General features: G+C 42.8%; 1 protein-coding gene across 1 annotated transcript; it reads right to left on the reverse strand.

Annotated features, from left to right (window-relative positions):
• Nucleotides 1-343: 343 nt before the first annotated feature.
• Nucleotides 344-25,448, reverse strand: LOC126101281 (uncharacterized). The gene is made up of 2 exons (XM_049911962.1): nucleotides 24,687-25,448; nucleotides 344-388 (listed from the first exon to the last, which is right to left on the reverse strand). Exons 1-2 carry the CDS (start codon nucleotides 25,446-25,448, stop codon nucleotides 344-346), a joined length of 807 nt encoding a protein of 268 aa, XP_049767919.1.

Genomic DNA, 25,448 nt, shown 5'->3' on the forward strand with positions numbered 1-25,448 from the left:
ATCAGCCAGACAATTTAACCAAAGGGTCACAAGTGTCCAATTTAGGGCGTGTAATGCGACACGTCCGGTTCAACCCCTAGACGAGTTTGAGCCAAGACATTACGACGAAGAGGAACCGCATGTGAGAACGAACATCTTTGGGATGTTAGCTCGTACCTTCGAGTTTTGTCACCTCTTTGTATTTTTACTAGGTCAGCTGGACAAAGGCGGTGCAGGAAGTGAGCTGTGGTCTACCCAAAATGAAACGTCCTGTCATTCGCTTACACTGGATTAGGGTAACTACCAAAGACCTATATCTGGGTAATCGCGCAAGAATTTTAACCACGCTCCTCGTAAAAATCCATCAGGGACCTTCACCGCTGTGGCATATTCTCGGCAGGCTCGCCACCTGTAAGTGATTTAAGTACACTAATTCTTCACTGCTCCAATAGCGCCATTATTAAACTTTATTAGCTAGGTTTAGCATACTCATGATTTCACACACTGACGTTTATCTAATAAATTTTCAGTCCTATTATTGTATCTACTCAGTTCAGGTTATCAGTTCTCTGACGGATTCGTTCTCCAGTTCTAACAAACGAAGTAATGTAATCAGCATATTGAAGGGCGTTCAGCGTCAATCCACTTAAGTTTACCCCCTTTATTTCATTGTTGCTATTTGAACACATATTACAAGGCAGCATAAAAAGTTTTTGAAAGAATGACGTCGTAGTGCTTAACTCCTCCTTCCATCTTTAGGTTTCTATACCTCAGTCGGTGAAAACAGAACACTTACAGGATTAATTTTTTGTGCCTTCGTTTTTCTGTCTTCAGTCGATTAAAAACCGATTCTCTCACAAACGGGTGGACGTACCAAATGAAAGTTTGTCAGTCATTAAGATCTGCGGTTCCTTGAAACTGTAGAAAATTGAAGCTTCTGAGGTAATGCAGTCAAAAGATAAGGCCATTTATGTCAAATATTTTGTAACTCGCAAATTGACTGATAAAAACTTTAGGGAAATGGAATAATGAAATTTGGGAAGAACCAAGGTTTCACAGTAGAACTAGAGGAAAAATTGGAAATCTATTAATTTGAAATTACATCACACAAAAAATATTTCTTTTATCATTTGCTATCCGATTTCAAACTTACGAGTAAAACATCCTCGAAAGGTTTGGAAATCATAGGACCGATATCTCGCCAGGATCAATATCGACAACAGGCAAAAATCGTCGAGCTTCTCGATTCCCGGGATCAATCAACGTGATTAAGTTTGTATGCAACCCTCAGAGCACGGGTCGCCCTCTCGCCTGGCCAGTTTTTAATTTTTTCGCTCTGTTAGTATAACCGAATCGAAAGGCGAAAGACGATTTAACTGTGTTGACAATGTCCTGTACCTTTGTTCCACGAACACGAGAGGCAGACCGTGTGAGACGTATTTGCACCAGCGTGCAGGTGTTCTCAGTGCAAGACAGGTACAGCCCGCACAGGGTGGGGTGGCCGATGCGCAGGTTTCGTCCAGCGAACTGGGCGAGGTCATTCGTTTGTTCGAAAGGGGAGGCTGTCGGTGTCTGAAACCTTTCGGCCGGTCGGTGGTGACAGAATCGAGGCGCTCGCCCTGCAATCTTTCTAAAACGATTTTACAGAAACTATTCGGTAAAAAAATCATTTTTGCCTTACTTCTAGCTTTATATGTCAGGTTCATGATGGCGTGCCCATTATTTCGTTAATGGTCGTAGCTATTCAGATACTTACATAGAAGTAAGACTCTGCGCGACATTCGAAAAACTTTGTAATGAAAAATAGAGGTCGCTATAATTTTGCCTTTGGTGCGTATTACATGATATGGTGCAGCGTATGAAATTTAGCTAACATACTGCACTCTTTTTTAGACTTGGCTATCACCAATCTCGATCCGGCCATGGTGGCCGAGCGGTTCTACGCGCTTCAGTCTGGAACCGCGCTTCCGCTACGGTCGCAGGTTTGAATCCTGCCTCGGGCATGGATGTGTGTGATGTCCTTACGTTAGTTAAGTTTAAGTAGTTCTAAGTTCTAGGGGACTGATGACCTCAAATGTTAAGTCCCATAGTGCTCAGAGCCATTTGAACAATTTGAACCAATCTCGAGAAAATTTATGTGACGTAGCACACTCATTTGCGATCGCGCCGCGTCAGCGATAAAGCCAGAGTGAAATTTCCACAATATTCCTCATATTTCGTAAACGGTTTGAGATATCGAAATGAGATTTTGGCAAAGAGGAGAGTATTTTTCGATATGGTTACCATGCAAAACTTCGTTATGTACCTCATAATTCCACTAATTACCTTTTTCGATAAAAGAATGCAATTTTTATGGGCCATCGATAGCTTGTGAAACGATAAATGCTATAGGTTTTGGATCAACGTAAGTGAAGACGTTTATTTTGTACCGAGACTGTGCTTACTATAAGTTCCTGAGATTACTTTTCATCAGTTCTTCATTTAATAAACTTCATAAACCACTTCTTCAGAATTCGTTTGCAACTGCATCTGCAGAACAAGTTAATGAAGTGAGACTGTGTAAACTACTGTGTTTTGGCAAAAGATAACTTAAACATGACAACCAGTGAAATATGCAGCTTTCACTCAAACTTCGCCACTCTCGATGCGTCTCTGAAGGTTACAAATGGTTAAAAAGCCAGGCTAAAATCAATTGCCGCCTTTTTGGCGAAGTTCTTTGTAGCTACTAACCAAAGCAGAGGCGAGAGTTGATCTTCTTGATTGGCCACCATGCGAGTGTGGGCGTGGAGGGCCGCGACTTAATATTTACAGAAAATGTGAACGTAGGCTTCAGAGTTTAGAACGGCACTTCCCCTCCAGCGCTCAGCATTTCCCCTCCAGCACCCTCACCACTAACGCTCTCCTCACGTGTGCCCGGCGGTCTGCGCATCTGGTGCCCATGGCATTGACCGCACACTGTAAAACGGTAATTATGGTCGGCGCCATATTTACGTCTGTGCACCGTTAGGCTGCGACCTGTGAGATGGGCCCTGCAGAGGACATTTTGTGATATGTAATGCCAGAAAGTAGCACTTTATTGCAGTTTTCCAATTACTTGCGTGTGACACAGTATTTCAGGCTTGTTATTTAACTCAATATTTGTGGCGTTACTGTCACAATGTGACGTTACTGTCAAATATCACTATGCAACATTATTTCATTTTTCCGCAGCTATTTCGGTCATGTGATGAATACAGTGGAGCAGTGTGTCTGAGAAGACAGCCCTGTCTGGACTCGCCACAGTGGGTGGTGCGCCGCTGGAAGCGACTCTGTAGCCTTCTGTGTGGGCGGAAAGACGATCGCGAAATCTCGTTAGGTCGAGCGGACCTACTGTACTGGGCTGTTCGAGGCACTCCGGTAACGACCCGGTCTGCAGCTAACGAAGCCAGGCTGGTACATACAACCGCGGGGCCAGTGAACGCCACGGCCAATCAATGGCTCCCAGGAAATAATTGAGCGCGACATTGTTTCTTTTCTGTTCGACTTCAGAGGTTTAGCTTCTACGGCACGGTCTAGCTAACGTGGGAGAATCTGTTGCGTTCGCTCTAAAATTTTTGTTCTGCCAAGAGTATCGCATCGCTCTACATAGAATTCTTGGTCAATAAAGTTGACTAATTATGAAGACGCTGCTTTGCTGAATGCCAACTTCTCGTTCGTAAACGTGCATCTTGGACGCTAAAGGAGGAAAGTTACGTGCACTTTCCCTGCTTCTTCATGAAATTAGTACCAATGCTTGGTCGTCATATCGGCAACAGTATCCCCTTCACGTAGCTATTTTTTGTGTACTGAGAGTTGAACGCATTCTGTTCCAAGCCGTCGTAGGGAGAGCATTCTGTTCTGGGCTGATAGAGATGTCATCTCCGATCGCCGATTGGTGCTGGTTGGCGCACGCGAGCCATTTAACGGAATGTTAGAAGCGCAACAGAGCTGGCGCGATCCATATTCTGTACAGCCCGTTACTTGTTTACTTTACCGCGCAAATTGTTTTCCTTACCTTCATCATATTTGTGGCTTCTTGTTGTACTGCTGACTTCCATTACCCCAGCTGCCCTCCCAGATGAACGAATCTTGTTCCATACAGTCTTCCATGGTTTTTTGGTATCCCACACTGTGTTAGCGTCATTTTGTAAATTAATTTGAACTACACAGAGCTTAGCTCTTTGTCAGTATCATTGTGATTATGTCAGTCATTAGAGCAAATAAAAAACTGTTAATCTCAGGCTTCACTTATACTTCTAAATCCTTTAACTTATCCTACAACTTGGTTTGTTTAGGTGATCTATTAAAAACAAATATAATCGATTGTATTTCGAATTGGTCCACTTTACTACGTCTGCATTGCCCCTGTGCACAGTGACCTACATCAGGGATAACTGACTTCTCATGTTATCAAAGCAACGGGCATTGCACGCGTTTGACTTGCGTCACCGAAGCATAGGTGATGACGGTCCAGATTCAATGAATCAATGAGATTAAAAAATGAAAAGAACCGAATTCGTTGTGGTATACAACATGCTTTTTTAACATAATGTACATTATTTCTCAACGGTATTTTTCTCGCTATTCCGTACCCCCCCCCCCCATACTACTTAATAAAAATAAATGGCTGAGGCATCATTTTCAAGATTTCGTTCACCACTAATAACAAAAATCTTCAAATGTGTGTGAAATCTTATGGGACTTAACTGCTAAGGTCATCAGTCCATAAGCTTACACACTACTTAACCTAAACTATCCTAAGGACAAACACACACACACACACACACACACACACACACACACACACACACACACACACACACGCCCGAGGGAGGACTCTAACCTCCGCCGAGACCAACAACGAAAATTACACAAACAATTTAAAGTTATTGTTTTCGTTAACAAAATTTATTTTGAAAAGATTTTCATAAAATCAATATAGAAAGTTCCATCCTTTGACAATTTGTTATCTGTTTTAGTTGTTTATATTATTTACGCAAGCGTAGTCTTTTTGTGATAACAGTGACAGGTAAATTCTTAGAGGAACCTCGACAGTATGAAAACAATCTTAGTTAGGATGAACATTATTATGCATAAAATCAACTTTCCATGATGTTGATGATTGGTTTGTAGGGCGCTAACTCAGAGGTTATCAGCGCCCGTGCAAATTCCCAATTTTTGTTCAGTCCAAACTCGCCACTTTCATGAATGCTGATGACAACACAAATACCCAGTGATCTCGAGGAGGATGAAAATCCCTGACTCCGCCGGGAACCTAACCCGCGGCTCCGTGTTCGGGAAGCGAGAACGCGACCGCGAGACCACGAGCTGTGGACAACTTTCCAAGTATTCTACCTGATTTCAAACTACTGGAATTCCGTTTCCCCTTATTTTAAAAGCCTTAACGGTTTCACCAACTGCAGTACAGCACGTCTGATCGGCAGCCTCTGAGGATTTAACGCAAGGGAGCGCAGGATTTTGAAGATGACTCCTGACTTAATTCGTATGAGTTTTCCACTGAAAAATTCAGCCGATTTAGTTTATATTACATATTCATGTCTATGTCTTTTACGATGAGAAAGGAGTCCGCATCACAGCATTAAAACAAATACGTTTTCTATTTCAAATTCTTGTGGTGCAATCCTTAGTCTGAAGCCTAAATAGACTGCGATTAAGTGGAAACGACAGGATGACGGTCCAAAAAACTCGAAATTTTTTTTCATTACGGTATTCGAATGTATATACACAAAGAATTACTCCCCAAACTATTGTGCGTGAACTCCAAAAAGTAACGATTCTGTGAGCGTTCAAAGCCGAGCGTTTACGGCACGCCTCGGCATTAGAAAACCGGTTCCACGCTCACCCTCCCTATTTGTGCTGATTTGCTCTAGCGTTGTTTGGGCGGTTTGCTGAACAGGTGAACGAAAGTTTCAATAGTCTAATTTGGAGGTAAGCTCCAAAATTAACATCCAGCCGAAGTGAAATTGTCAGCATTGCTTCAAATTTGGCCGTATATCTGTTCAATGTGGGCCACACTGCATGAATGCACGTAGCAAATGCTCTTCAAATCAAAATCAGCAATGAAATTCCCCGATTCTGTGAAGACAGAGGCGCCATTGGGACTGCATTTAGCGACGAAAAGGGCTTTGAGGACGTAAATGAGGGTCTATCAGGTCAAAGTAGCAGGAAGCGGCTATCCGTAAGCCGGGGAGATAGTTGTTACGAACCAGGCATCGATGATGTGCCGTATGTTATTGGCCAATATTTTTATATGATGAATACTTGTCAAACTTTAACGCGTATTTCTGAAAACCATGTTTTTAGGCGTCGTTGTTGTCGCCCACGCTACAATTTTCATCCGATATTAATGATTTTTGGTCTCCCTTGAAGAAAACTTAATTCTCTTCAGTTCAACGAAGCCTTTTTTTATGTTGATATTTATTTTTTTTCGGCCAAAAAAGAGGGGTCCAAAAATGGACGTTTTTCGAATATCTATAATTCCGCCCCCCCCTTTTTTTTTTTTTACAAATCCCTACGATGGACTAAAATTACATCTGTAAGGAGCAGGGCGATATGTTAATTTCATATCTTAATTTCATATCTCTGATGTCCACAACCCAGGTTACAGCGACAACCGTCGATATACGTCCTTTCAGAGCTGCCTCGGGAAAACCCACTTACACAGTGAAAATATTAATATTCTTGAATAAAAATACCAATAAAACTTTAAAGTATGTTTTACTCATTGCAGCAAACCCGATTTGTCTACTACATTCCAGTACGGAGAAAAAATCCTAAATTTGAGGAATATTTTCGTCCGTTACCCTGTCGTTCCGCCTTAAATGCGGCTTTGATTCGAATTAGCAACTGAACCAAATCTCTCTGTAACGAGTCACCGGAGACGAAGGGCTCCTGAAAGTGCCGTAACCAGATACTAACCTAGGCAGGCCCTTGCCGCGGAGCATGTAGCATGAGGAGACGACGGTCCACGATAAGTCGGTAGCCGAAATCGCAGCAGAGAGCGAGCATTAAGATTGCGCTAGCGTGAGCCACTATCAATGCCGATGAACGACATCCAGAAGCGTCTTGCACAACCACACACACTCCAACGTAGTTCCGTATCATAGTCCGTTTGCAGAAAGCGACGTAATACGTGTATTCGAGAGTATTGAATATTCTTAGCATGGTGCAGCAGAATCAGCAACTGTAAAATGTAATTATACTAAATTTCAGCCTCCAGTTGCTTAAGAAAAGAAACTTTACCTAGGTTTCGGCTATAATAATGTAGCCTTCTTCGGAAATGTCACGATATAAAATTAAATTAAAACATGCCAAATATTGGCCTTGTCAAACTTAAAATGTTAGTTACGACTCAGCGCCCGCGGCGCACCTGTCTGGCCCGTTGGTGTGACCCAACGGCAAAACATTAGCAGAAGTGACGCAGTCTTATGACTACGTACTGTAGTACTAACATTTTGACAAGGCCAATATTTGGCATGTTTTAATTTAATTTTATATTGTGAAATTTCTGAAGAAGGCTACATTGTTATAACCGAAACCTAGCTAAATTTTCTTTGCAACTGGAGGCTGAAATTTAGTATAATTAGAAATAAAACTGTTAGATCCGCCAGCTGTGCCGAGTATTTATTTCCGGTAGAAGGCTAACGACTAGAAGGTTCTGTATAGGGTAAGTATGGCCCCACTTGCTGGAAGCAGAGGTAGAAGAAGGTAACCAACATTAGGTTGCAAAACATTACAGCTACAGAACACACCCCAGAATTCTGAAGCAACTGCAGTAATTCTGAATTTTCTCCTGTAAGGTTATGGAGCAATTTTCATCTCAGATTTGTTTAAGTTGAAACACTGTAGATGTTTGCTACGTGATAGAGTTGCCGGTGAATCTTAACATCGTATAATCGTATAATCGTTATGCATCCGACAGCATACGTACCTAACATGTACAAAAACGCTGCGTATGAAAGCAGGATTTTCCGGTGCTCATACCTCGCGTTCTGTTGGTGATAAAAAGATAGGACCAACTGCTTTGGGTAGCCCTTGGGCTCGGGACCAATTGTACACACAACGGAAGGATCGTCTTACTGTCACTACCCTACAGTACGGGGTCAAAGTACGAATATACCATACTTCCTCCTGCTTGGGCAAATGGAGCGAATCGGTTGGTTCTTTTGAATTTGATGTTGTCTACGGTGGGCTTGATGCGACTTATGGAGGTACCATTAGTTGATGGCCGGTTCCTCGGAAAACACCGCAAAACGGGCTTTTTACTGAATTTTCACAGTCACCAGCGGACAAAATCCAGCCGAAGACGGCTATGCACAGCAAATGGCTAATTTTTTTTTACGATGTGCTTCTAAGATCCTGATCTTGAACACTCTTAGAAGTTTTCTTTATATCTTTATCATTTTCTTAGATACAGAGCTTCAAAATTAATCTACTTCAACAGGTGAAATCCGATCTAAGTCGAAATTTAAAAGAAAAATAACCACAGCAAATTTGTCAAAATTTTAATGGCACATTGTATAGGCATTTACCTAGAAGAGCCATCTCTCCGTTTTCATAAAATCTTTATCCGTTATTGAGAAACAACCCAAAAATTTATTTTTTGCATATCAATACCCAGCCGTGGATTGCAAAACGGCTATGAACAATAAATGGCTGTAGTTTTGACGGTATATTCCTAAGATCCCGATCTCTGACAGTACTGAAAATTTTCTTGCTTTTCTTATCCGTTTCCGAGATACCGAGGTTCAAAGAACCCTACTTTCACAAGTAAAATATGCACAATAAATCTGGCGAGAGATGAAAACGTACTTTAAAAACTGACGTAGCACGGACAAATGTGCAGTAAAGTGTTTCCGTTATAATCTGAGAACCCCGTGCGTGTACTGGAAGATATGAGAAGATTTTTGCGCGTAAAATCCGGTCTGAGGTGTAAAATTATAAAGTTTTGCGTTATTTCAATTTCACATAAGTAAACTATCTTAATTTTTCTGACCAATACTTTTTTCATACGAGTGACTTTCCTGCTCCAGCATGGAAAAGAAGGGAACCAGCAGAAAAATGCTCCTATCTTAGCATAAAAATGAGAATATGTTTCTGTTTGTTTACAAGATTGACTGAAAACTGGGTACCAACTGCATTATTTTACATTCCGCAGCACCTTTACGAATTTTCGAAAAATTATGGTATTCAAACATATTCGCGCTTTTTTTAATGTTGAAATAGAAGACGACAGCGGCAGTGGGAAAGAGACGGAAAATTAATTAATACTGAAGATAGTATACAGTAATTGTGTTATAGAAAGAGCGAAGGAGACAATGGCATTACTCAGCACGAAACTTAGGGAACTACGCAACACTTCCTATGTTGTTCAAGAACCGCAAAGGCTCAGATTGGCGGAATATATCGCGTGACGTGTTGCAAGCCAATGACGAACTTCTGAGGGTGGTAAGCGGTAGGGAAAGAAATATCAATAATTTTCTTGTACAGCGCTTTATACATGATACGTTTCCTGTGAACTCTAGGCTTCCGACTGCTGAATCTAGAATGATGAGCCGTACAAAGAATATATCACCACTCTCCGAGTCCCTCTCCATATTCCAGGAGTGACGAGATGCTAGATCCTGATGTCAGAAAACACTGCGGACAACCGTGAAGTGGTAGAAGGCGATCGCAGAAACGTGAATTACATATCGGCCGAAGACGCGTGGTCGTGAAAACACGCCTTGAGGAGTGTCTTTTTTTCTTTTAGTGTTGTACACTGCAAGATTTTTAAATGGTAGTTTGCATAATATATCATTTATTGTGTAAGGGGAATTCCGAATTGCCTTTTTGCTTAGTTTAATGTGTGGTATGCAGCAGTTAAAGTGAATACCCTTCTTAAGTGTTTTCTGGCGTTCCCCAAGGTAGTGTTATAGGCCCTTTGCTGTTCCGTGTCTATATAAACGATTTGGGAACAATCTGAGCAGTCGTATTAGGATGTTTGCAGATGACAGTGTCGTTTATCGACGAGTAAAGTTATCAGAAGATCAAAACGAATTGCAAAACGATTTAGAAAAGATACCTATTTGGTGCGAAAGTTGGCAATTGACCCTGAATAACGAAAATTGGGACGTCATCCCGATGAGTGCTAAGAGAGATCCGCTAAACTTCGGTTACACGATTTAGCAGTGAAACCTAAGGCTGTAAATACGTTGGAATTGCAGTTACGAACAACTTGAATTGGAAGGTACACGCAGTAAATGTTGTGGGGAAAGCCAACCAAAGACTGCATTATATTGGCAGGACACTTAGAAAATCTAACAGACCTACTAAGGAGACTGCCTACACTAAGCTTCTCCGCCCTCTTTTAGAATACTGCTGCGCGATGTGGGATCATTACCAGAAATGATTGACGGAGTACATCGAGAAAGTTAAAAGAATAGCAGCATTCTTCGTATTATCGCGAAATAGGATAGGTGTCACTGAAACGATAAAGGATTTGGGGTGTACTCCATTAAAATAAAGGAATCTTTCGTTGCAGCGGTATCTTCTCAAGAAATTTCAATCACCAATTTTGTCCTCCGAATGCGAAAATATTTTGTTGACGCCGACCTACTTAGGGAGAAAGATCACCATAAGAAATAAGGGAAATCAGAGCTCGCACCAAAAGATAAAGGCGTTCGTTCTTTCCGAGCGCTGTACGAGCATAATAGTGTGTTATCGTGAAGGTGGTTCGATGAACCCTCTACCATGCACTTACATGTGTTTTGCAGAGTATCCATGTAGATGTAGATGTAATCACTGCATTGGTAACACCGTAATTTTCCGGAAAGTCGTTACGAAGGCTTTGCATTCTGCGTGAGAGTCTTCTTTCAGTTCCATTTATGTGGCTCAAATGGTTCAAATGGCTCAAATGGCTCTGAGCACTATGGGACTTAACATCTGTGGTCATCAGTCCCCTAGAACTTAGAACTACTTAAACCTAACTAACCTAAAGACATCACACACATCCATGCCCGAGGCAGGATTCGAACCTGCGACCGAAGCGGTCCCGCGGTTGCAGACTGAAGCGCCTAGAACCGCACGGCCACACAGGACGGCCCATTTATATGCTTTATATCCTTTCTCCCTATTGGCGCTAAGCTTGCCAATCGTTTCCAGGTAAATGTTGTCCTTTTTTCTGTCATTAATACTCGTAGAAATCAGGAAACGTGGTGGTGGTAACAACGTACAACAACTTTTCACCACATCACCATCGAACTAACAGTGAACTTCACCAACAACATCGAATTTAATCAATTTACAGCCTTTAGAATTCACTGAACTACGCATTTTTGAAACGACTAATTTTCGTCGTTGAAGAAGTCAGTTTTTCTGTTGCAGCGAATGGTCCATTACAGCATTAAAAATATTTCTCACGCTGTGCGTACTGGGAATTGCTAGGAAGAGGAGAGTGTTCCTTAAAAAAAAAAAAAAATCTACAACATTAAGCGAATGAGCAGAGCACAGCATAGGTCATAATTTCAGCTGTAACAACAGTTGTAAACAAAACGTAAGCTGTACCACATGGCAGTGACATCACAAATTTAAGCTCACTACGTGTGAGGAGAATGGGAAAGAATGGCAGAAATTTGTGGATTCACGTTTCGGCAGCTATTTCTGGACAAGTGTACAAACAGTCAGCCTTTCCGAATCCAAATAACGAAAGAGATATTAGCTTACGAAACAGGGACACAGCTAGACAGAAAAAAAAGTCCCTTAGACACTCCAACAGTAGCACATGCCACATTGCATTTGAGAAATTTTTATGTGAGAGTATATGGAAGTGAAGGAACTCTGCTACCTTACAATCACAATATAACTAGTGCATGCTGGACGAAGCAGTTAGGATGTAAGAAACAGATTAACACAGGGAAAGACAGCACTCCTCACCCAGAGAATTGTGCTATAACTGGATCAGAAGAACAAAGTGATTAACAGCTAGTTGTTTGTAGCACAAATATCATAGCAACAACCAACCCGAACACGAGTTTGGTCACCTATTGATGCGGGCAAATGCAGCCTGCAACGCAGCTGTTGTGGTTTGCTGTTATATAGTTCGTTTCTCCGTGTTGTATATTTCTTTTGCAGAATCTGTGAACCTATATGTGATAATGCTTACGAAAATGGTGAGAACGTTAAAAATCCTGTAACGTGAACGCACTATTGAACGTTAAGGGGAACACATGAATGTCCTCCGTATGGATCTGCTCAACTCCTGTTGGTACTGGAGTATACTGCGCTTGTGCTTCCCTTTACATGCTCAACTGTCAATCACTTTGTGACACAGAAAGTACGTCTGGTGCACAGCATTGTATGGAAGGTCACCTAAAACAATAGCTTACATTCAACAGTTGTTCACCTAACAGCACATAAACACCACCCAACGAACATAGAAACCGACTTAAAATCTTAAAAAATAGTAACAGCCTGTGCCAAAAACAACAATAGAAGAGAACTATCACATCCAAAAATCAATAGCCCAGGGGAAGTAAGTACTAAACAATACACATTACTGTGCAATAAACCCTCTTTGTCAAAATAGAACAGCTCATTCCAAAACTGCAAATGATCAGCCTCCACAATTAAATTCTCCCCATGCCGCACACCACTCTATATGCCGATCTCTCTCTCTCTCTCTCTCTCTCTCTCTCTCTGTCTCTCTGTCTCTCTGTCTCTCTGTCTCTCTCTCTCTCTCTCTCTGTCTCTGTCTCTCACGCTCTGTCGACACAAAGTAAAAACACTGAAACTTCAAAAACATTAAGTAACACGCTAAACAACACAATACATAGTGATTCTCCGTCGGAAATATGTAATAAACGGAACAACAAAGTAACGTTTTGCTTTTTGCAGATGACAAACTGTAGATTGTGATGGGTGACTGGAATTCGTCAGTAGGAAAAGGGAGAGAAGGAAACATAGTAGGTGAATATGGATTGGGGGGAAGGAATGAAAGAGGAAGCCGCCTTGTAGAATTTTGCACAGAGCATAACTTAATCATAGCTAACACTTGGTTCAAAAATCATGAAAGGAGGCTGTATACATGGAAGAAGCCTGGAGATACTGACAGGTTTCAGATAGATTATATAATGGTAAGACAGATTTAGGAACCAGGTTTTAAATTGTAAGACATTTCCTGGGGCAGATGTAGATTCTGACCACAATCTATTGGTTATGAAATGCAGATTGAAACTGAAGAAACTGCAAAGAGGTGGGAATGTAAGGAGATGGGACCTGGATAAACTGAAAGAACCAGAGGTTGTAGAGAGTTTCAGGGAGAGCATTAGGGAACAATTGACAGGAATGGGGGAAAGAAATACAGTAGAAGAAGAATGGGTAGCTCTGAGGGATGAAGTGGTGAAGGCAGCAGACGATCAAGTAGGTAAAAAGACGCGGGCTAATAGAAATCCTTGGGTAACAGAAGAAATATTGAATTTAATTGATGAAAGGAGAAAATATAAAAATGCAGTAAATGACGCAGGCAAAAAGGAATATAAATGTCTCAAAAATGAAATCGACAGGAAGTGCAAAATGGCTAAGCAGGGATGGCTAGAGGACAAATGTAAGGATGTAGAGGCTTATCTCACTAGCGGTAAGATAGATACTGCCTACAGGAAAATTAAAGAGACCTTTGGAGATAAGAGAACCACTTGTATGAACATCAAGAGCTCAGATGGCAACCCAGTTCTAAGCAAAGAAGGGAAAGCAGAAAGGTGGAAGGAGTATATAGAGGGTTTATACAAGGGCGATGTACTTGAGGGCAATATTATGGAAATGGAAGAGGATGTAGATGAAGATGAAATGGGAGATAAGATACTGCGTGAAGAGTTTGACAGAGCACTGAAAGATCTGAGTCAAAACAAGGCCCCGGGAGTAGACAACATTCCATTAGAACTACTGATGGCCTCAGGAGAGCCAGTCATGACAAAACTCTACCATCTGGTGAGCACGATGTATGAGACAGGCGAAATACCCTCAGACTTTAAGAGGAATATAATAATTCCAATCCCAAAGAAAGCAGGTGTTGACAGATGTGAAAATTACCGAACTATCAGTTTAATAAGTCACAGCTGCAAAATACTAACGCGAATTCTTTACAGACGAATGGAAAAACTGGTAGAAGCCGACCTCGGGGAAGATCAGTTTGGATTCCGTAGAAATGTTGGAACACGTGAGGCAATACTGACCTTACGACTTATCTTGGAAGAAAGATTAAGAAAAGGCAAACCTACGTTTCTAGCATTTGTAGACTTAGAGAAAGCTTTTGACAATGTTGACTGGAATACTCTCTTTCAAATTCTGAAGGTGGCAGGGGTAATATACAGGGAGCGAAAGGCTATTTACAATTTGTACAGAAATCAGATGGCAGTTATAAGAGTCGAGGGGCATGAAAGGGAAGCAGTGGTTGGGAAAGGAGTGAGACAGGGTTGTAGCCTCTCCCCGATGTTATTCAATCTGTATATAGAGCAAGCAGTGAAGGAAACAAAAGAAAAATTCGGAGTAGGTATTAAAATTCATGGAGAAGAAGTAAAAACTTTGAGGTTCGCCGATGACATTGTAATTCTGTCAGAGACAGCAAAGGACTTGGAAGAGCAGTTGAACGGAATGGACAGTGTCTTGAAAAGCAAAAAGTGCCAACAAAAGCAAAACGAGGATAATGGAATGTAGTCAAATTAAGTCGGGTGATGCTGAGGGTATTAGATTAGGAAATGAGACACTTAAAGTAGTAAAGGAGTTTTGCTATTTAGGGAGTAAAATAACCGATGATGGTCGAAGTAGAGAGGATATAAAATGTAGACTGGCAATGGCAAGGAAAGCGTTTCTCAAGAAGAGAAATTTGTTAACATCGAATATAGATTTAGGTGTCAGGAAGTCGTTTCTGAAAGTATTTGTATGGAGTGTAGCCATGTATGGAAGTGAGACATGGACGATAACTAGTTTGGACAAGAAGAGAATAGAAGCTTTCGAAATGTGGTGCTACAGAAGAATGCTGAAGATAAGGTGGGTAGATCACGTAACTAATGAGGAGGTATTGAATAGGATTGGGGAGAAGTTTGTGGCACAACTTGACTAGAAGAAGGGATCGGTTGGTAGGACATGTTCTGAGGCATCAAGGGATCACCAGTTTAGTATTGGAGGGCAGCGTGGAGGGTAAAAATCGTAGAGGGAGACCAGGAAATGAATACACTAAGCAGATTGAGAAAGATGTAAGTTGCAGTAGGTACTGGGAGATGAAGAAGCTTGCACGGGATAGAGTAGCATGGAGAGCTGCATCAAACCAGTCTCAGGACTGAAGACCACAACAACAACAGGTAAAAACAGTGTATCTAGCAAATAAGCCCACTGAAGTTAGCTCAAAAAGTGCTAAAACATGTCTGGATGAAAACAAAACTAGAAAGGTGTCATGGAAAAGGCGGAGTTCTTCTGCAATTTTCTTAGCGAGCGCTGAGACAAGAAGAACTGCAACATTCACAAGATGAAAGCAGACAAAACTCAACACGATGTGGAAAAACTTTATAGAGCAAATTAAAGGTAAGCCGGGAAATCAACTATAATTAGAATAAAATATAGCAACAACATTGCAGCCGCGAGGGATTAGCCGAGCGGTGTGAGGCGGTGCAGTCATGGACTGTGCGGCTGGTCCTGGCGGAGGTTCAAATCCTCCCACGGGCATGGGTGTTTGTGTTTGTCCTTAGGATAATTTAGGTTAAGGAGTGTGTAAGCTTAGTGACTGATGACCTTAGCAGTTAAGTCCCATAAGATTTCACACACATTTGAACATTTTTGAACAACATTGCAAAGGAAATAATAAACGTTCCGTTCGTAGTTTACAGACATTCGATGACTAGTTTAAACAACAGTGTTTTATGTCTGTGTCACTTACAAGGAGAGACCACGACGATAGAATCACGGATTTACTTCTAACTTCATATACTTTTAGTATACCATTAAAACACCACGATGTGCAAGTAGTAAGGTGCAACAACTCTGCCAATTCCGAGAAAATCATAAGAGAAGTTTTACGCGTCCGTTATGTAACTAATGTATCTGTTCGTAGGTGCCGTATGTTAGAATTAGAGGTGATCAAGTGGTTAGCGTTCGAGCGTCATAAGGCGAACGCGTATGAGGCGATGGTTCGACTCCCGCTCAAGACTTCATTTTTGTAGTATACGTGTAGATTCTGTGATATTAAAAAAGTTCGCGCCTACGCTATTCGTTCTTGCTACATTAGTAACGTTTCACTGCTACGTTGGTTAACTGCCACATGACACCTACCTCTGTTTCTGCAGCTCGAAGCGTCGAGGTGCAAAGTAGTTTCCGGGTACCTTTCCAGATTGCATTTATAAGGGATTTCGAAAATCACGACAGGCATACATTTTCAAGAAAACTCAATGCGTTACTTCATTTACTAGTCGATCGTTATAAATGTTTGCTCTAATAATAAAATTTAATTAAAAATAGTAATTAGTCAAATACACTGCTACACCACGAAGATGACGTGATAAAGACGCGAAATTTAACCGACAGGAAGAAGATGCTGTGATATGGAAATGATTAGTTTTTTAGAGCATTCACACAAGTTTGGCGCCGGTGGCGACACCCACAACGTGGTGACATGAGGAAAGTTTCCAACCGATTTCTCATACACAAACAGCAGTTGACCGGCGTTGCCTGGTGAAACGTTGTGATGCCTCGTGTAAGGAGGCGAAATGCGTACCATCACATTTCCGACTTTGATAAAGGTCGGATTGTAGCCTATCGCGATTACGGTTTATCGTATCGTGACATTGTTGCTGGCGTTGATCGAGATCCAATGCCTGTTAGCAGAATAAGGAATCGGTGGGTTCAGGAGGGTAATACGGAACGCCGTGTAGGATCCCAACGGCCTCGTATCACTAACAGTCCAGATGACAGGCATCTTATCCGCATGGCTGTAACGGATCGTGCAGCCACGTCTCGATACCTGAGTCAACAGATGGGGACGTTTGCAAGACAAAAATCATCTGCACGAACAGTTTGACGACGTTTGCATCATCATGGACTATCAGCTCAGAGACCATGGCTGCGGTTACCCTAGACGCTGCATCACAGACAGGAGCGCCTGCGATGGTGTACTCAACGACGAATCTGGGTGCACGAATGGCAAAACGTCATTTTTTCCGATGAATCCAGCTTCTGTTTACAGCATCACGATGGTCGCATCTGTGTTTGGCGACATCGCGGTGAACGCACATTGGAAGCGTGTATTCGTCATCGCCATACTGGCGTATCACCCGGCTTGATGGTATGGGGTGCCATTGGTTACACATCTCGGTCACCTCTTGTTCGCATTGTAGGCACTTTGAACAGTGGACGTTCCATTTCAGATGTGTTACGACCCGTGGCACTACTCTTCATTCGATCCCTGCGAAACCCTACATATCAGCAGGATAATGCACGACCGCATGTTGCAGATCCTGTACGGTTACAGAAAATGTTCGACTGCTGCCCTGGCCAGCACATTCTCCAGATCTCTCACCAACTGAAAACGTCTGGTCAATGGTGGCCGAGCAACTGGGTCGTCACAATACGCCAGTCACTACTCTTCATGAACTGTGGTATCGTGTTGAAACTGCATGGGCAGCTGTACCTGTACACGCCATCCAAGCTCTGTTTGACTCAATGCCCAGGCGTATGAAGGCCGTTATTACGGCCAGAGGTGGTTGTTCTGGGTACTGATTTTTGAGGATCTATGCATTCAAATTGCGTGAAAAGTAATCACATGTCAGTTCTAGTATAATATATTTGTCCAATGAATACCCGTTTATCATTTGCATTTCCTCTTGGTGCAGCAGTTTGGATGGCCAGTAGTGTAAGATGAAATTTACTAAAACTTCATGCAAATATAGGTGTTTTTTAAAAATTATATTACCTCTCAAATGTCATTAAAATTAAATAATATGACTAGTGATGAAAAAATGTAGGTTACAAATTAAATTTGAGTGGGAGTCGAAACGTCACCTCATATTTCCGTCTTACGTTGATCAAACGCTCATTTTGTTCGCTATTGTTTGTTGGATTTGTTCGGCGCAGACGTCCCATGACACCCAGCCAAGTTCATCGTTGATCGCTTCACTCAGGTTTTTTAAATATTTTATTACAGAGAGCAGCTAACCCTCTGAGTGAACACGCTGAGCTACCATGCCGGCTCCACTTGACCACCAAGTGTAACGTCCGGCACCTACGCACAGATGCTTCAGTTACATAACTGACGTGTAAAGCTTCTCATGCGATTTTCTTGGATGATGATGATTGGTTTGTGGGGCGCTCAACTGCGCGGTTAGCAGTGCCCGTACAAATTCTCAACCTTTGCTCCGTCCAGTCTCGCCACTTTCATGAATGATGATGAAATGATGAGGACAACACAAACATCCAGTCATCTCGATACAGGTGAAGATCCCTGACCCCGCCGGGAATCGAATCCGGGACCCCGTGCTCAGGAAGCGAGGACGCGACCGCGAGACCACGAGCTGCGGATGATTTTCTCGGAATGTGCATCTTTCTACTTGCATATTATGTTGCTTTAGTGGCCTACTAAAGGTGTATAAAGTTTTAAGTAAATCCGTGAAACAATCGTCGTGGCCTCCCCTACTTAGAAGTGTAGTTCAGCAACTAATACACTCCTGGAAATTGAAATAAGAACACCGTGAATTCATTGTCCCAGGAAGGGGAAACTTTATTGACACATTCCTGGGGTCAGATACATCACATGATCACACTGACAGAACCACAGGCACATAGACACAGGCAACAGAGCATGCACAATGTCGGCACTAGTACAGTGTAAATCCACCTTTCGCAGCAATGCAGGCTGCTATTCTCCCATGGAGACGATCGTAGAGATGCTGGATGTAGTCCTGTGGAACGCCTTGCCATGCCATTTCCACCTGGCGCCTCAGTTGGACCAGCGTTCGTGCTGGACGTGCAGACCGCGTGAGACGACGCTTCATCCAGTCCCAAACATGCTCAATGGGGGACAGATCCGGAGATCTTGCTGGCCAGGGTAGTTGACTTACACCTTCTAGAGCACGTTGGGTGGCACGTGATACATGCGGACGTGCATTGTCCTGTTGGAACAGCAAGTTCCCTTGCCGGTCTAGGAATGGTAGAACGATGGGTTTGATGACGGTTTGGATGTACCGTGCACTATTCAGTGTCCCCTCGACGATCACCAGTGGTGTACGGCCAGTGTAGGAGATCGCTCCCCACACCATGACGCCTGGTGTTGGCCCTGTGTGCCTCGGTCGTATGCAGTCCTGATTGTGGCGCTCACCTGCACGGCGCCAAACACGCATACGACCATCATTGGCACCAAGGCAGAAGCGACTCTCATCGCTGAAGACGACACGTCTCCATTCGTCCCTCCATTCACGCCTGTCGCGACACCACTGGAGGCGGGCTGCACGATGTTGGGGCGTGAGCGGAAGACAGCCCTCTCGCAGTGTCCGGAGCAAGTATGGTGGGTCTGACACACTGGTGTCAGTGTGTTCTTTTTTCCATTTCCAGGAGTGTAGAAGTTACCTGGCCTGCCAGAGTAATATGCATATTACTCTCTGAATATCTCTCGTGTGATAGACTGAGGCAGAAGGTTCTTTGCTGCATTCCAGGAGACAAAGACCGAGACGATGATGTAATGCGAGGTAGGTAGATGACTTTAGAAAACATTCTGAGCAATGTGACTGCGTGGATACGAAATAGCGGTGCCTGTGTTACTAAAAACGTAGGATGCAGTGTCCCTCAGACATGCATGTATATCCAAAGGAGCATCGCACCGTACTTCTTACTAACGCAGGCACTGCTATTTCGTATTTACTCGCCTATACCAGGCATTCTACTCTCTATAAATATGCCCTTTCTCGACTATTGCAGGTTGAAACACAGACGACGACGTATGGAAGTTTGGGGGTCTGGCCCTGATTCGTGCACGGATAACCGAAGTGGTTAAGGCGACCTTTCGCTTAAAGTGGGAAATCCCGGTTCGAGTCCCGATACAGCACAAATTTTCATTGTGATTCCAGTATACGGCCGATGGTGGTTCATAATCGCAGTTGCGAGTACATTACCTGTGTGGAGCTGAAGACCGCCATTGACGGAAAATTCTAGGGGAAGATTTGATCCTGCCTTCAATGCCAGATGACATAATGGTCTTATAAACTACACAGAAATGGCACATAGCTAATCCTGAGAAGGGCTCTCTACGTACAGGATGAAACAGATTTATAACAATAAACTATCGCTGATTATTTGGAGATATTTTCTGAGTATTTTGGCATAGTGGACTCATGATCTCCAATGGCTCGTTAACAATGTAGTTACGGTTTATTACATCTGTTAGTCCAACTACCTCTGCTTCGTAGAAAGTATTTTTTCGCAGGAGTGAATATATCTCTAGTATGCAATCACCAATAAGTACGACGCAGAACACAGAGGAACGCCACAACCCTCAATGCTGTGATGTGGTGGCGGCCGCTGCGGGAACAGCACAACATTGCGCCACTGTGTCGCTCAACTATGTTATGTGAAGCCATACGCGAGCTGCGTATCTGCCACTTCATCAGTAAATCTATTAATATCGCTCTGCATCACTGTTGAAGTACAATTAACACTCTCGGAAAAACTGATCTGCGGCAGCACCGACCAGTACTGAATGTAAGATTGGGGGCTAAGAGCGAAGTATGCTTAACTGTTGCCAACAGCAAGTACCACGAGCCAAATGAATAAGTTTAATTCCTAGCAAGACGTACAGAGCGTACCAACAAACTAAGTTATAAGGGGTAGCAAATCATACGAATGCAATTAGTCTATAACTAGAACCGTAGACCACTAGTGCATTATACTAAAACACGGAAAAGAAATCCCTAAAAAACATCCAAAATTTTGTCAGTCGATTTAGGGATCACACTGTATCCATCAGAAGGGAGATGTCGAAAGGAGAGTGTTTAAAAAATATTTGCAGCACATTTAATAATAGCAAGTTTAATGTTATTGGAATTGTTTTGCACAGCGACTGTGTTGTAATTCAAACAGGAAGGAAGTCAGAAGTCAGCAATCACTCACGATTCAGTCTGTACGTTGATGCAGATCTTAAATTTCAACTACAGTTTAGGTATCATCAGTGCTAAAAAATATAAGAAAAACGAAGGAATTAGACACTGAATTGCATAAAACAACATCTATATCAAAGTTATCCTGATCTATATTAACGACATAGGAGACAATCTGAGTAGCCATCTTAGATTTTTGCAGATGATGCTGTCATTTACCGTCTTGTAAAGTCATCAGATGATCAAAACACCTTAAAAATGATTTAGATAAGATATCTGTGTGGTGCTAAACGTGACAATTGACCCAGAATGAAGAAAAGTGTGAAGTTATTCACATGAGTACTAAAAGAAATCAGCTAAATTTCGATTAAGCGATAAGTCACACAAATCTGAAGGCTGTAAATTCAGCTAAATACTTAGGGCTTACAATTACAAATAACCTAAATTGGAACGATCACATAGATAATGTTGTTGGCAGAGCAAACCAAAGACTGCGATTCATTGGCAGAACACTTAGAAGGTGCAACAGGTCTACTAAAGAGACTGCTTACACCACGCTTGTCCGCCCTATTCTGGAGTACTGCTGTGCGGTGTGGGATCCGCATCAGGTGGGACTGACGGATGACATCGAGCAAGTACATAGAAGGGCAGTTCGTTTTGTATTATCGCGAAATAGGGGAGATAGTGTCACAAACCTGATACGTGAACTGGAGTGGCAATCATAAAAACAAAAGTGTTTTTCTCCTCTGATTGCGAAAACATTCTGGTGCCACCCACCTACATAGGAAGAAATGATCATCACGATAAAATAAGAGAAATCAGGGCTCGCACAGAAAAATGTAAGTGCTCGTTTTTTTCGCGTGCCATTCGAGAGTGGAACGATAGAGAGATAGCTTGAAGGTGGTTCATTGAACCCTCTGCCTGGCACTTTATTGTGAATAGCAGAGTAGTCACTTGGATGTAGATGTATACTTAAGTGACACTCCTTTGTAAGTAACATAACGTTTGTGGTGAGTTATGTAGACTTAACAGTCTTGTAAGTGCACATGTTATTACACAACCTTAGCACATACACAGCGTAATTCTAAGATGTTTACAGACCTGTACATCCATTCACGCTACACGTCAAAGAGGATGAACAATGCCCTCTATAGCCCACCAACGACATATGTGAATGACTAGCCGTTCAAACACACTTTTGTATTAAAAAAGTTGTCTCATAAGAGTTACAGTTTTGCATTGAACAGATGACAATAGGGCAAAGTGAGACCAATATAATGACTTAGCGGAACAACCCGCTGATGCAGATGTGAAACATGTGACTTAAAACTAATGTTAAAACATACAACAACAAAAAATTTATATCCATGAGTAAAAGCCTGGTGTAAGCAAATCACATTTATTATTTCCGTTTTATTTTGTCTTGTATAAAAAATCAAAAGCGACATGCTAACATCCTATGTAGAAGTTATATGAACTACACTGTCGTGGCTGTTGAGAAAAGTGACGTATAACAAAGCTCCCAATGAAAGATTTACTGAAAATTCAGTTAAATACATAATGACCCGAGTTGACGTTGATAACATTATTATCGAAAATAATGCCTATAGTTACATGAAAAATTACATAAATTTGCAAACACAATTTTTGTCCTCATTTGATAAACTATGAAGCGTTGCTAAATCGAGAAGAACGTTTAAGGCAGACTACCAACGTAAAACTATTATTATTTTAATATAATTATTTGTCTCAATTTCAATTAATCTATGTACATGCTAAGGTCATGTAACAACACGTGCATTTGCAGGCCTGATGCCTCTACATGAATGACTTTGTAACGTGTGTTGCTTACTATGGATTCTCCAGTTCCCGTATATTTATGATATAAATCTCGTATTATGTCGTTCAGTGTCTGAGTACTTTTTATTTCTTATATTTTCTAACACTGATGGTAGCTATACTGTACCTAAAACCTAGATCTGCAGTAAAGTAGATTGAAACGTGACTGACTGCTGAGTTCCTTCAAATTTGGACGTTTAACAATAGCTGCCAACCACTGAACTAATTAGATATTTTAAAAATATTTCATTAATATACGTCCATTGCATTCAAAGGATGAATTACTATCCAACTGTTGAATCTTTCAAGTGACATAGTGCCAATAAAAAGTTCCTTGCATTTTCGGAAACTTTTTTTCGTGTAACAACAGACATGGCGGCGATGCACTTATTGTAGTCGTGGGTGCCTTTGTCAGCACAATCACAACTCCCTCGATCTTTCAACTTGGACAAATAGCTCAAATGGCTCTGAGCACTATGGGACTCAACTTCTGAGGTCATCAGTCCCCTAGAACTTAGAACTACTTAAACCTAACTAACCTAAGGACATCACACACATCCATGCCCGAGGCAGGATTCGAACCTGCGACCGTAGCAGTCGCGCAGCCCCAGGCTGCAGCGCCTAGAACCGCTCGGCCATTTCGGCTGGCCAACTTGGACACTAAATAGCTTAGTATGGTGACTGTGCCGCCACCCTTGACTGTGGTAACTGTCTCAAAGTCAGATTTTGCGCTAAATGGAGAATGAAAGTTTTCAGAAATAAATCAACATTTTTTTCTGACATCATGGCAATGAAAACGTTAAAAATTGATTAATAACTGGCGCTTTAAATGGAATGAAGCCAACTGGTGAACAACATGTTCGAAACTACTATTGAAAAAAGTCAGTAAAATGTTTTAAAATATGTTGTCAGTTTAATAGCTAGTAGCTGTTATAAAAGGTATTTCACCATAGGACCATGGGAATGCTTACTCTCATCTCCTGACAAAATAGCACATCCACTGTTAGCCAAAAATATTACAATAGGCTAATATACAGAAAATAACAAAATTGTACTTTGTATGTATACAATGCTGTTCATGAAATACATGATTCAATATGCAGATGATTATACAGAGTACAAAATTTAGTACACAGACCTGCCACAGTAACAGTGGCTCTGAACCACTAAGCATCATGCCAAGCCGAGCTGTGATGACAGATACACATACATCATTTCATACTGATTTAGCTCTACATCAGAGTCTGTCAGTTGTAGTGGCTAGCGAGTGGCTGCGTGGCAGTTTATTGGCAACACATGATCAGATGTTTCCAATAGAAAAGAGATCTGGAAAAAGTGCTGGCTACAACAACTGCTGCACAATCTATGTGTCGAGATACTCAGGGCAGCATGAGCAATATGCAGTCTTATGACATCTCATAAAAGATAACATCACACAGACCTTGAAGACAGGCACAGCCACTGCAATCAACATGTCATAAATGTAATACCTCCTTTCCAGACTATGAGCTATACAAACCAGAGGTCATAGGATTATATATCCAGTGCCATCCTATATCATCACACCTTATGTTAGATCTTTACATCAGTGATAAATGCAGCCCAGCTGCCAAAAACCTACAGACACAGATATGTCTACCATTATGCTGTTCAAATGAGTGATCTGAATATGTGGTGCCATTCCTGTGTCCACTGCTGTCGCCAGGCAGCCGCTCCCGTGTCCACTGCTGTCGCCAGGCAGCCGCTCCCGTGTCCACTGCTGTCGCCAGGCAGCCGCTCCCGTGTCCACTGCTGTCGCCAGGCAGCCGCTCCCGTGTCCACTGCTGTCGCCAGGCAGCCGCTCCCGTGTCCACTGCTGTCGCCAGGCAGCCGCTCCCGTGTCCACTGCTGTCGCCAGGCAGCCGCTCCCGTGTCCACTGCTGTCGCCAGGCAGCCGCTCCCGTGTCCACTGCTGTCGCCAGGCAGCCGCTCCCGTGTCCACTGCTGTCGCCAGGCAGCCGCTCCCGTGTCCACTGCTGTCGCCAGGCAGCCGCTCCCGTGTCCACTGCTGTCGCCAGGCAGCCGCTCCCGTGTCCACTGCTGTCGCCAGGCAGCCGCTCCCGTGTCCACTGCTGTCGCCAGGCAGCCGCTCCCGTGTCCACTGCTGTCGCCAGGCAGCCGCTCCCGTGTCCACTGCTGTCGCCAGGCAGCCGCTCCCGTGTCCACTGCTGTCGCCAGACAGCCGCTCCCGTGTCCACTGCTGTCGCCAGACAGCCGCTCCCGTGTCCACTGCTGTCGCCAGACAGCCGCTCCCGTGTCCACTGCTGTCGCCAGACAGCCGCTCCCGTGTCCACTGCTGTCGCCAGACAGCCGCTCCCGTGTCCACTGCTGTCGCCAGACAGCCGCTCCCGTGTCCACTGCTGTCGCCAGACAGCCGCTCCCGTGTCCACTGCTGTCGCCAGACAGCCGCTCCCGTGTCCACTGCTGTCGCCAGACAGCCGCTCCCAT

This window comes from Schistocerca cancellata, chromosome 9 (genome assembly GCF_023864275.1).
Source record: "Schistocerca cancellata isolate TAMUIC-IGC-003103 chromosome 9, iqSchCanc2.1, whole genome shotgun sequence".
Taxonomy (NCBI): domain Eukaryota; kingdom Metazoa; phylum Arthropoda; class Insecta; order Orthoptera; family Acrididae; genus Schistocerca; species Schistocerca cancellata.